At 45.0% G+C, this 12,769-nt stretch overlaps 1 protein-coding gene across 12 annotated transcripts in view; it reads left to right on the top strand.

Moving 5' to 3' along the window:
- Positions 1–12,769, top strand: part of LOC139384151 (fermitin family homolog 2-like) — a 69,044-nt gene that overhangs the window by 30,423 nt on the left and 25,852 nt on the right. For 6 of the 12 annotated variants that reach the window (XM_071128841.1, XM_071128844.1, XM_071128847.1 and 3 more), the window contains exons 3-4: positions 1,274–1,507; positions 9,526–9,657. In XM_071128841.1, coding sequence (XP_070984942.1) covers positions 1,274–1,507; positions 9,526–9,657 — 366 coding nt within the window. The remainder of the gene's footprint in view (positions 1–1,273; positions 1,508–9,525; positions 9,658–12,769) is intronic. The other 6 variants (XM_071128843.1, XM_071128848.1, XM_071128846.1 and 3 more) reach the window with 1 other exon arrangement.

Genomic DNA, 12,769 nt, shown 5'->3' on the forward strand with positions numbered 1-12,769 from the left:
CAGCGGCTGTTGCTAACTCAACGGCTAGGAGGTGTCACTTCTGCAGTGAATAAGAGTTCCAAGTTCATACCATTCGCAACCAAAGCTCACGCTGATGTTGGCTTCATTCTGTAGTTATTATCTGAACCATTCTGACATAGGACCGTCGTCCTCACGTCCTCGGAACAGGAGGTTATATTGTCGTCAAGGGCTTATATAGGAAAGGAGAGGAGGGCGTGTTTGAAAAGTTTTATAGCCCATGTCCCTTCACAGGGGCGGGCCACTGATTTGAGCAGAGCCCTATCTTATGAAAACCCAAATCTCACATTTTTAGAAGCTAAAATCACATTTCATCCCATCACGAATAATTTCACATTCAAACATTTAAATTGAACAACAATTCCATGTGAATCTGATAACTCTGTGTAGACTTTCCACTGTAGAGTTTGTCATCTTATCATTGAGAATGTCTCCGATGACAACCGAACTGACATCATATTCATTAAGTACCACCGCATATGTTCAATTGGTTGGATTACCAGAATATAGGTAATTTCCCATCACCTTCTGATGTTCCCAGAATCTCTATGTTAACCAAGGGTTTTGCAAATTAAACATCAGTAAGGTAGAGAGAGGAAAAAGGGGGAAAGAGGTATTTATGACTGTCATAAACCTACCCCCAGGCCAACGTCATGACAAATGGCTTCATTTCACAAAAATATAGACTCTTAGCTTTCAATTTGATATGCTCCAAAAACGTCACATGATGGTGCTCATTAGTCCTTTTCAATGGAAATGCCCTCACGCAAACAGCAGACCTCTTTTATACTCTTCCCCTTGTCCTCAAACACTTCCCCTCCTACTCACTAAGTTCCCCACCCCTTCTTTCTCTAAATACCTCAGGAGCCCTCTCTCTCAACCTCACCCCCCTGGTCATAAACATGACCCTCTGCCCATGAGGGACACATTTGGTGTTGTCACATCACCCTGTCAGTGACACACATACAAGGCTCTCCTTTCATTTGCATTGTCTCAATTAGTTTGATCATAATGAAGCCTGTTCGTGTCATATGTTTAGAAAGAATATAGTATTTTGGCCGTAGGCAGTACATAAGTCATTCCAGTCAGTGAATTCCATACACATTACAGGTTTGTGTTCCTCAACTCTTTTGATAGTTATGAAACTGTCATCCAGTGTTTCGACTCAGGATTTGTTCTAGTCACTGCAACAAGCAAATAAATGTTGTGCTGGTCACTGACTGACAAACTAATACCCTCTCCTTTCCTCCATCAGATGTGAAGAAGGACTGGTCGGACCACGCCCTGTGGTGGGAGAAAAAGAAGACGTGGCTGCTGAAGACCCACTGGACCCTGGACAAGTATGGTATCCAGGCAGACGCCCGGCTCCTCTTCACCCCCCAGCACAAGCTGCTGCGCCTGCAGCTGCCCAACATGAAACACATGAAGGTCAAGGTCAACTTCTCTGACCGCGTCTTCAAGGCCGTCTCTGACATCTGCAAGACTTTCAGTAAGTCACCAGTCATTTTGTCAACATTCAATAATGCCCCTATCCCACCAATGGTCCTGTACAGCAGCGTTCCCCAACTGGTGGCCTGCGGTCCCCCCAAGTTTTCTGAGCAAAACTATGTATTTTTTGCATTTACATTGTTGAACATAAGACTTTAAAAATGCTAGGAAAGTGATTTTTAATTTAAGAAATCTGTTCCCAAGTATTCCCATGTATAATAGACAGACGTAATCATATACGGTTTGAAATTATGTTTTAGTCAAACTTATCTGTTTGGGTGTTTTTATAAAAAATAAAAAAATACATGTTTACCCCTTTTTCTCCCCAATTTCGTGATTGCTGTAATTCCCGTACGAACTCGGGAGGCGAAGGTCGAGAGCCTTGTCCTCGAAACACGAACCTGTCAAGCCGCACTGCTTCTTGACACTTAACCCGGAATCCATCCGCACCAATGTGTCAGAGGAAACACCGTACAACAGGCGACCGTGTCAGCGTTCAGGAGTCGCTAGAGCGTGATGGGAGACGGACATCCTGGCCGGCCAAACCCTCCCTTAACTCGAACGGTGCTGGGCCAGTTGTGCGTCGCCTCATGGGTCTCATCGGCCGGGATCGAACCCGGGTCTGTAGTGACGCCTTAGACCGCTGCGCCACTGGTTGGGCCTCTTGCAGTCTGCAAATTATTTGTAATAAGCTCATCAGCTCAAGAAATACTCGGTCCGTGGCTGAATCTAGTTGATGATCCCTGCTGTACAGTATGTACTCTTTCTAACCGTGCCATAGTACTGACTGTATATTTTTAGGTAAACTAGTGGAAGTGTTTCCGCCTCCCATTGAGCCAGGCATGTCTGCTGCTGCTCTTTGTTTCCCTTTAGCTTTTTGTTTTGTTTATCAAACAGAGCCTGAGCTATCAGCAATCAACGCTCTCTGTCAGGAGAGGTGACACGGACTGTTCAGGCACCTTGCCTCTGCTAGACCTGTCCTTGAACTACAGCTGTGAAAAATTGTCTGAAGCCTGTTTAGTCAACAAAGTTTATCAATCTAACACACCTGAATGACTCAAACATTCAGGGATGGATATTGTCTCCACACACACACACACACCCACTACTGTCTAGATTTAGCCCTCAAGGCCCTGCCCCTGACGACCACTGGGCGGTCAGCAGACAGCCTTCCTCTATCCATATCTCTGCCCTATGGCCCTGTCAGATAATGTTAGAGGTCAAACATCGGAGCGTAATGCCCTCCTGACCTTGTAACACCGATCTCGGTCACTCCACCATGTCTGATCCAACCAGAGCCCTCTGTCTCAAATGAAGACAGCAGCTGCAGGTGAGGATTTCTATATGAAACCTCCATCAGGCACTTTCTGGTCTTTGTTCAGAAGGCACGGCTCAGGAGTTATGGCTGTTATGGCTGTTATGGCTGTTATGGCGGCTGTTATGGCTGTTATGGTGGTTGTTATGGCTGTTATGGCGGTTGTTATGGCGGTTGTTATGGCGGTTGTTATGGCTGTTTTACTGTTATGGTTGTTATGGCTGTTTTACTGTTATGGTTGTTATGGCTGTTTTACTGTTATGGTTGTTATGGCTGTTTTACTGTTATGGTTGTTATGGCTGTTTTACTGTTGTGGTTGTTATGGCTGTTTTACTGTTATGGCTGTTTTACTGTTATGGTTGTTATGGCTGTTTTACTGTTATGGCTGTTATGGCTGTTTTACTGTTATGGCTGTTATGGCTGTTTTACTGTTATGGCTGTTTTACTGTTATGGCTGTTATGGTTGTTATGGTTGGCTCTTCCAGGTAGCACTGGAACCTTGTTTTTTTATTTAGAAAGGCAAAAAGAGGCCCTCTATGAATTCCTTTTCTTTGAAATGAGAAAGGACAAATAACATTTGTTAGAGTATAAATAAACTGGGTGACTCTTATTCCGGGATGGCTGAATAACTAAATGAAAAGGGCTAGTAGCAGTACACTCCCCCCACCCCTGCTGTACAGTCCTCATTAGGAATGTGTCTACCTCTGCCACAATAAATCTGTTTTTCATTTTTGAGAAATTCAGGACAAATTGCTCTTGGCTGACTTGGCGCATGACCTACGGTGGCTGGGGAGGTACATGCAGCGCATCTCTCTCTGGGAAGTTTTCAATCATCATTCTTATGGTGACCTCTTCTGGAACTATTTTATTTTTCATTATCTGGGGAACTTTCAGTTGAATAATTTCCTGTGAGTGTGTGACTGACAGAGCGCTGCACAGCATGGGGAATGAAATGAGGAATAAGCAGGGCCAAGAAGGGAAGACGGGAGGCCTTTCCAACTGGCTGACACTGCAGACAGGGGGAGAGGGAGAAGGAGCGGGTATAGAGATGTATTATCTTTGCAGCTGTACAAGACACTGACCATTCAGACTGACTCCCTCTCTTGCTTTCCTCATAATGATTGATTTGGAGGCAGGGGATTTTTTGTTGTTGTCTCCAGTCATGCAGTAGCTGTTTCCTAGTGCAGACCAAGTTCAGTCCTTCACCACAGGGGAGTTCTGTCTTTCTTTCCCTCCATCTTTTTTTCCCCGTCACAAACAAAGCACACTATCTGAACACACATTGCTAACATCTCTCTACTTCTCATTCTCTCGCTCCCTTCCTCTCTCTTTCCCCCTTTACCAGATGCGTAACAGAGCTGGAGTCTCTAGCCATGTGAATCACACACACATTTTGAGAGGGGGATCAATCAAATTATTACAGCACTGCTGCTTTTCTCCCATGTCCACAGCAGCTGGCTAGAGGCCAGTCAGCCAAGCCCACAGACAGTCCATCTAGATGGTGCAGGCAGTGAGCCTCATCAGAACGTCGTAGTAAAATGACCCCTTCACTCTGCTGCAGCTTTCTAACTGTCTTAGTACTATCAATGAGTCACTGGCAGCTCTGTGATCCTGCACAATGTTGTTTATTTGGCTTGTCTCAGTCCTTGAAGGGGAGACGATTTTCTAACTTGGATGGTGAAAAACCATGTTTATCCTTCATACTCTGAGCCAGTCTAGTAAATGTTTTTCCCTGATTTCTTTAAAGCTGGCATTGTGTGCCAGTAGTGCTACTACTCCATATTGCCCAAGAGGACATACCTGGGCCAGGTGTGTAAAACTGATCTATAGTGGGCGACAGACTAGGTGTCAACCATGACACGGTTGTGCGGCTTGTCTGCCTCAGGAGAGACAGCGAGATCAGTCTGCAGCAGAAATGTTGGTGCGCATCTCTGCCACCCTTTCTGTCTGCAGAGGGAAGCCCATTATGGGCGCTACACAGGGGTGTAGGGAAGGGGACTGCTTTAGCCTACTGGTGGTTTGTTAAATGCATCGGGTTGATGCACTATTATTATAGCTAGTGACCTCTTGATATAAGAGGAAAGACACTCCCTGGTTCTGGTCTAAATGTTTGGATACATTCTGTTCTCTTCGATAAGGTATTTGTTTCCCTCGTGCTGATTTAGTTTACAGTGGCGGTGTTGCACACCGAGAGCGTGATTGTTATAGGATCCTCAAGCACTCACAGCAAGCTGAAGCCTCTTCCATTCCACCAAGGAAGACCGCCAGGAAATGTTGGCCATCACATCTGACTTGTACATGACTGACTGTGGGACCTGACCTTGCAGCCTGAGGTGTTAGAGGTAGGCCTTAGTCTCTACCAGGTTCTGACCAATGGGACGGTCTAGAGGAGCAGTCTGCTCTGACCAATGGGACGGTCTTGAGGAGTAGTTAGTGTTTGTCAGTCCTGCTGCTTCACTTAGCCTCTTCACTCTGCTCAGAGCTGGCTGGCCTGCTTCACTTAGCCTCTTCACTCTGCTCAGCGTTGGCTGGCCTGCTTCACTTAGCCTCTCCACTCTGCTCAGCGTTGGCTTTGCCTGGTTCTATAGAGACTTCTGCTGAGAGTCTGTCACTGTTGTAGGTCGGCCCTGCCCTGAAGTGGGCCTATGGGGAAGCTGCATAGAGGACAAGAGGGAGGGAGCGAGGAACTGATAGGGATGGATGGAGATGTATAGAAGATCAATTAAGGGATAGAAGAAGGAGAGGTATAAGGTCAGTTCCCAGGCTCTGTCCTCTGGTGTAGTTGACCAGCGTTCTATCAACAGTTTACTGCGGTCAACTGTGGTCCAGTTCATTTGGACCATCACACTGTGGTCTGGTTCACTGTCCAAAGTGTCAAGGCCTGGATGTTGATCAAATATGTGTGGTTTGACCTCCGTTTTATTTCTACCCAAAATTAACACACTAGCTTGAATATCAATCTATTAACATTGTAGGTTAGTTTGTCCATCCACAAAAGCTCCTGTCCCTAGTCATAATGCAGAAGTCATCATATGTCGCTCTGGCTAAGTGTCTGCTAAAATGTAAATGGTTCTGTGTGGTGGGTCTCACTCCCATAGCGATGAGTCATCTGTTCTTACTACTCTACTGCTGAGCTGGCACCCTGGATATTGTCAAAAGGATTTGATTTAAGATGTTTCTTATTTTGTGAGCGTCATGTTTTTGAACCACTTATTGAGCTTTGCAGCCTTGCTCTGGTACCCCATTCTGCTTGGCTCAGGGTAGAAGTTGTCCTTAGCCACAGATCTAGGATCAGCTCAACTACCCCAAGTCATTAGTGCATATAATGCAAAACTGACCGTAGTTCAGTGTCTTACATCAGCTTCAGCACCACCTGCAGAGCTCTGGTTGGTATGGCATTATCACTTCATCCTGCACCCTATCCTCTTTCTTCCTCCCCCTCTCTCCTCTCCTCCTTCTCAGTATTGGCAGGCTGCATCAGGGGCCTGCATTCCTCTCCTCCTTCTCAGTATTGGCAGGCTGCATCAGGGGCCTGCATTCCTCTCCTCCTTTCATGTGACTGATGAAAAGAAGGACTCTGTCCATTCTTTGTTCAGCCCATCTCTTGCAGGTGCTGGGGTCAAACGTAGAAATCATAGCCATTTCCAATACCAAACAGTTATGTGGTTAACAGAACTTGAAGCTTTGGTGCAACTCCCGTTGACACACTTGTTGACTCACTCCTCTGTGCTCAGCAGTGCTAAGGCTAGGTAGCCCGTCTGCACTCAAATGGCTGTATAAGGGCACAGGGCTTGTGCTGCAATGCAAGAGAGCGGAAGGAGAGGGAGGAAAGGCTATAGAGAGAGGGGGAGAGTGAGAGGGAGGAAAGGATATAGAGAGGGGGAGAGTGAGAAGAAGGAAAGGCTATAGAGAGGGGGGAGAGTGAGAGGAAGGAAAGGTTATAGAGAGGGGGAGAGTGAGAGGAAGGAAAGGCTATAGAGAGCGGGGGAGAGTGAGAGGAAGGAAAGGCTATAGAGAGTGAGTGGGAGGAAAGGCTATAGAGAGAGGGGGAGAGTGAGAGGAAGGAAAGGTTATAGAGAGGGGGAGAGTGAGAGGAAGGAAAGGTTATAGAGAGGGGGAGAGTGAGAGGAAGGAAAGGCTATAGAGAGCGGGGGAGAGTGAGGAAGGAAAGGCTATAGAGAGTGAGTGAGTGGGAGGAAAGGCTATAGAGAGAGGGGGAGAGTGAGAGGTAGGAAAGGTTATAGAGAGGGGGAGAGTGAGAGGAAGGAAAGGCTATAGAGAGCGGGGGAGAGTGAGAGGAAGGAAAGGCTATAGAGAGTGAGTGGGAGGAAAGGCTATAGAGAGAGGGGGAGGGTGAGAGGAAGGAAAGGTTATAGAGAGAGGGGGAGAGTGAGTTGTAGGAAAGGCTATAGAGAGAGGGGGAGAGTGAGAGGGAGGAAAGGCTATAGAGAGCGGGGGAGAGTGAGAGGAAGGAAAGGCTATAGAGAGCGGGGGAGAGTGAGAGGAAGGAAAGGCTATAGAGAGTGAGTGGGAGGAAAGGCTATAGAGAGAGGGGGAGAGTGAGAGGGAGGAAAGGCTATAGAGCAGGGGGAGAGTGGGCTACTGTCTAGTTTGTTCTTAGTGCTTTTTGCTATAGTAACACTAACTAAACAAACTACTCTCCCTCTATCCCACACATACATGTTCCTCCCCAGCAATGGAAAATAGGGAGTGAGGTTTAAAATGGGCAAATATAGGACAAAATGACATTTTAAATTCCTAAGTCACAACCACCATCTCTTAAATGAGAGTAGAAGCATAGACAAAAGACAGCACAGCCATTTACCCCAGCTGTGCTTTTAGAATCTAGACAGTGCACATCTATCTTTTCCAGATGCATTCTGGCAGATTCAGCCAGCTCCTCAGTACCGTCCTAAATGCTAGAGATGAATGTTGAGTGATGGTTCCCTGGCCTCCTCAGCCAACACGGAGAGAGAAGTATGCAGCTCTGTTTTACTCGTTATATCAGGTCTGCAGTATCTGCGCCTGTCAGAGGAGACTTTAAACAGAGCTCCCAGCATAGTTTAATTACGCACGCACCCTCAAACTGTGAACTGCAATGTGACTGTTTACTTCTCAGCTAGTCTTTTGATATACACATGCATGTATAGATACACAAGATCTGATATGTAGTTGTTTATGCCATCTGTTGCCTCTCAGCTAGTCTCTCATCCAGTATGTTGTGAAGAAGTGCTAGGCTAGAGTCTATGGTGTTATGACATAAGACATATTTGTTAATACAAACAGCTCATTATTTAGTGACTGCTGCTAGACACTGACATTGTGTGATATCAGAGGAGCTGCTGCACTTCACACTGCAGCGTATTTCGTGTGTGTTCGTGTAGGGCTGTGACGGTCACGGAATTTTGAATGACTGTTATTGGTCAGTGAAATGACCGCGGTCACCGGTATAATTGTTTGAATAGCATTTTTCTACTTGTTTTAATTGTTTGCTTTTTTTTATGACGCACATTTTCTCCTCCTGACCCCATGTGCTGCTGCTGCAGGGAGGGGGGCGTTGCCTAGGCAACCAAATACTTGTTTGCTTTAACATGTTTGTTTCAGCAAGGGTCCATGCTATCTGGGATTATTGGGACCTCACAACTCTGACGTTACCCCATTTGAAGATGCAATTTAAAATGGGTAGGTTTTAGAGCTGTACCAAGGATACCGTATAGCACTAACCTTTCAGCAAGGAGTAACAACGTTTCATCACCTTATAAAGAGTCCATGTTACCGCGGAAACGGACTAAACCGCACGAATGCCCGGCTGTCCCGTCTTCAGTCAGGTTCATGTGGAACAAACAACTCAAAACCCCCCAAAATGATTTATTATTCATTTAAATGTTATTTTATGTTTATGATGGTCTTCATCCATAATCGTCGGTTAAACAATCATTTGTTAATTGTGCCAGCTCTATGTACGTGTGCAGGTAGTCGACTACACATCCCCATCCCTCTCGTTTGGGGAAGGTTAGGGGGGTGTTGGAGTCCTCCCCTTCTCATATTGTCTTTGTGCTGGGTTTGCCTACCTCCTATTCTAATTCTTTAAGTCAACGGTGTGGTTCATGTGAGGCCTGGAGTTGAAAGACTCCTACCTGCTATCTGTAAACCAGGGCAGTGACACACCATCACATCAGGTATGACCAATGTAAACAGGATGTACCTGAGCTCAATTTCAAGTCTCATAGCAAAGGGTCTGAATACTTATGTAAATAAGGTATTTCTGTAACAAGATGTGGAACAAGTTAAGGGGTCTGAATGCCTTTCGACTGCACTGTATGTATAGGGGTAAGGTGACTAGGCATCAGGATATATGATAAACAGAGTAGCAGCAGCGTATATGATGATTGTATCTGGCTGGGTGTGTGTGTGTGTATAGAGTCAGCATACATGTATCTGCATATTGTGTGTGTGAGCAATTTTAGTGTGTTGGTGTCAGTGTGCGTACGTGTGTAGGGCACTTTGAGTATGCATCGAGACACAAGAATTAAAATACAGGGCTCAACTCGGTCTGTGTAGTCATGTTGTTAGGTATTTATCAGTCTTGTGGCAGGGGGATAAGCTGTTCTGGAGCCTGTAGGTGTCAGACTTGAAGCACCGGGACACTGTTTTGGATTTCTTGTAACTCGTCTCTGTTTCTCTCTCGGTGTCTCCCTCTCTAGACATCCGTCATCCAGAGGAGGCGTCTCTGCTGCGTAAGCCCCGCGACCCCAAGAAGAAGAAGAAAAAGCTGGAGGAGGCTGAGGAGGCGGCTCTGGAGCTGGAGGGGCCACTGCTCACCCCTGGATCAGGTAGTAAGTTTCACTCATTTACCTCAAACACACAATGCCTACCCTGAACCCCATCTCCAACAGCCTTCTACTCCAGAGTATCCTACTGGCTGGGCCTATGGATGCTAACCCAGTTAGCATATGCTTTCTAGCCTGTGGATACTGTCTAAACACTTAGCGGTTTGCAGTCTTTAACACAGGCCTGGCTCTGTGGCTCTCACGTGCAGCTCTGATGAAAGACATTAATAATATAAGGGATGCAACTGTACCAGGGACCTTACCTTGACTGGAGGAAAATCCTTTCATTATACCACCATGAAAGGTCTGTGTAAATCTGGAGAATTCTGGTTACACTTCCACTCCTGGAATGTCCACGATGGAATCAAGTCTTCACAGTCCAATAACCGGTTGAATAGCATCCTTTGTCTTTCTTGGAGTATCTATCCCGCTACCTATAACCACCCATAGGGTTTTAAAAACAGTCGACAACAAAATGAGTTTATTTTTTATTTTTTTATTATCTGCCTAAATAAGACTGAGTTTGAGGAGTAAGGGTATGATTTGCAGACTCTGGGTTCCTTACTCCTTGGCAGGGAGGGAGTGAATGGTTGGGATTCCTTGCATAGTTGGTCAGCCTGCCATTTTAAACTCAAACCAGGCTGCAGAGCAATAGCTACACGTGGCCACTCCTCCTCCCGCCTGCTAGCCCTGTCAGTGAATTTGCTACAGTGATGAGGGGAAGGAGGAGGAACATGGTGCTGTGCTGTGGTATCTATGCAGTGTTAGCCAGCGTTGATAATGCTAAGGCAGTGTGAATGGGCCTCCATTGTCCCAGCCCTGCCCCTGTATCTACTTGGCCCACCATCCCAAACATGCATACACAGCCTGTAGGCTCCAGGAGGGGGTGAGAAAAGGGGACAGAAGGGGTGAGAGTGGCAGGAGAGGGGGGTAAAATGTGAAGGGGGGAGAAGGGACATTAAGCCAACAACCTCTGACTCTTGGCTCTCTCTCCAATGCTTTATGTAAATTCTATGCTTGTCGATTCCCATTGCCATTTGACTCCATGGGTGATCCTGTGAAATAGTCTTACTTTTTCTGAGTATTAGAATAAAAGCAGTTTCCCTAATTCCTTGAGTTACACCTTTAATTTATATAATACAGTTGAAGTCGGAAGTTTACATACACCTTAGCCAAAAACATTTTAAACTCAGTTTTTCACAATTCTTGACATTTAATCCTAGTAAAAAATGCCCTGTCTTAGGTCAGTTAGGATCACCACTTTATTTTAAGAAAGTGATATGTCAGAATAATAGTAGAGTGATTTATTTCAGCTTTTATTTCTTTCATCACATTCCCAGTGGGTCAGAAGTTTACATACACTCAATTAGTATTTGGTAGCATTGCCTTCAAATTGTTTAACTTGGGTCAAACATTTTGAGTAGCCTTACACAAGCTTCCCACAATAAGTTTGGTGAATTTTGGCCCATTCCTCCTGACAGAGCTGGTGTAACTGAGTCAGGTTTGTAGGCCTCCCTGCTTGCACACACTTTTTCAGTTCTGCCCACAAATCTTCTATAGGATTGAGGTCAAGGCTTTGTGACGGCCACTCCAATACCTTGACTTTGTTGTCTTTAAGCCATTTTGCCACAACTTTGGAAGTATGCTTGGGGCCATTGTCCATTTGGAAAACCCATTCGCGACCAAGCAGCAACTTCCTGACTGATGTCTTGAGATGTTGCTTTAATTCTCTCAATTCTTGCATTACTTTCATTCTCTCTACTATTATTCTGACATTTCACATTCTTAAAATGTGGTGATCCAAACTGACCTAAGACAGGGAATTTTTACTAGGATTAAATGTCAAGAATTGTGAAAAACTGAGTTTTTAAATCTATTTTGTTTGTGTATGTATACTTCCGACTTCAACTGTATATAAACTGCTGTTCAAAAGGTTGGGGTCACTTAGAAATGTCCTTGTTTTTGAAAGAAAAGCTTTTTTTGTTAATTTAATATAATATCAAATTGATCAGATTCATTAATGTTGTAAACGACTGTTGTAGCTGGAAACGGCCTTTTAAAACTTTATTTTTTTTATGGAATATCAACATAGGCGTACAGAGGTCCATTATCAGCAACCATCACTTCTGTATTCCAATGGCACGTTGTTAGCTAATTCAAGTTGATCATTTTAAAATGATAATTGATCATTAGAAAGCCCTTTTGCAATTATGTTAGCACAGCTGAAAACTGTAGTTCTGATTTGAAGAAGCAATTAAACTGGCCTTCTTTAGACTTGTTGAGTTTCTGGAGCATCAGCATTTGTGGGTTCGATTACAGGCTCAAAATGGCCAGAAACAAAGCACTTTCTTCTGAAACTCATCAGTCTATTCTTGTTCTGAGAAATGTAGGCTATTCCATGTGAGAAATTGTCAAGAAACTGAAGATCTCGTACAACGATGTGAACTACTCCCTTCACAGAACAGTGCAAACTGGCGCTAACCAGAATAGAAAGAATGGGCTAATGTGAACAGTGAAGAGGTGTCTCCGGGATGCTGGCGTTCTAGGCAGTACATTATCTTGTCCTCTTGCTCAGTTGTACACCGGGGTCTCCCATTCCTCTTTCTATTCTGCTTAGAGCCAGTTTGCACTGTTCGGCGAAGGGCGTAGTACACAGCGTTGTATGAGATCTTCATTTTCTTGGCAATGCACTGTGTTTCTGATAAATTTGATGTTATTTTAATGGACAAAAAATGTGGTTCTTTCAAAAACAAGGACATTTCTATGTGACCCCATTCTTTTGAACAGGGGTGTGTGTGTGTGTGTGTGTGTGTGTGTGTGTGTGTGTGTGTGTGTGTGTGTGTGTGACTGGTATTGCCCCAAATATCACCACACAGATCAATAGGATATCAATGTTAGTAGTTCGCCAGGGGTTTCTAAAATGAATTTGGCCAAGCCAAAACTCTATGCAAAGAGTCAAAATTGCTTTAGGATAAAAAAGACTTTCAGAAAAACGTGTGCGCACACACACCTCCCCCCAGCTCAGATGGTAGGAGTGAGTACATGTTTAATGTGCAGTGTTTCATGGCCGAGCTGCTGGGAGTTAATTTCTGACTGTTGTGTTGCTTCCCCTCTGGGA

Source organism: Oncorhynchus clarkii, chromosome 25, assembly GCF_045791955.1.
Source record: "Oncorhynchus clarkii lewisi isolate Uvic-CL-2024 chromosome 25, UVic_Ocla_1.0, whole genome shotgun sequence".
Classification (NCBI taxonomy): domain Eukaryota; kingdom Metazoa; phylum Chordata; class Actinopteri; order Salmoniformes; family Salmonidae; genus Oncorhynchus; species Oncorhynchus clarkii.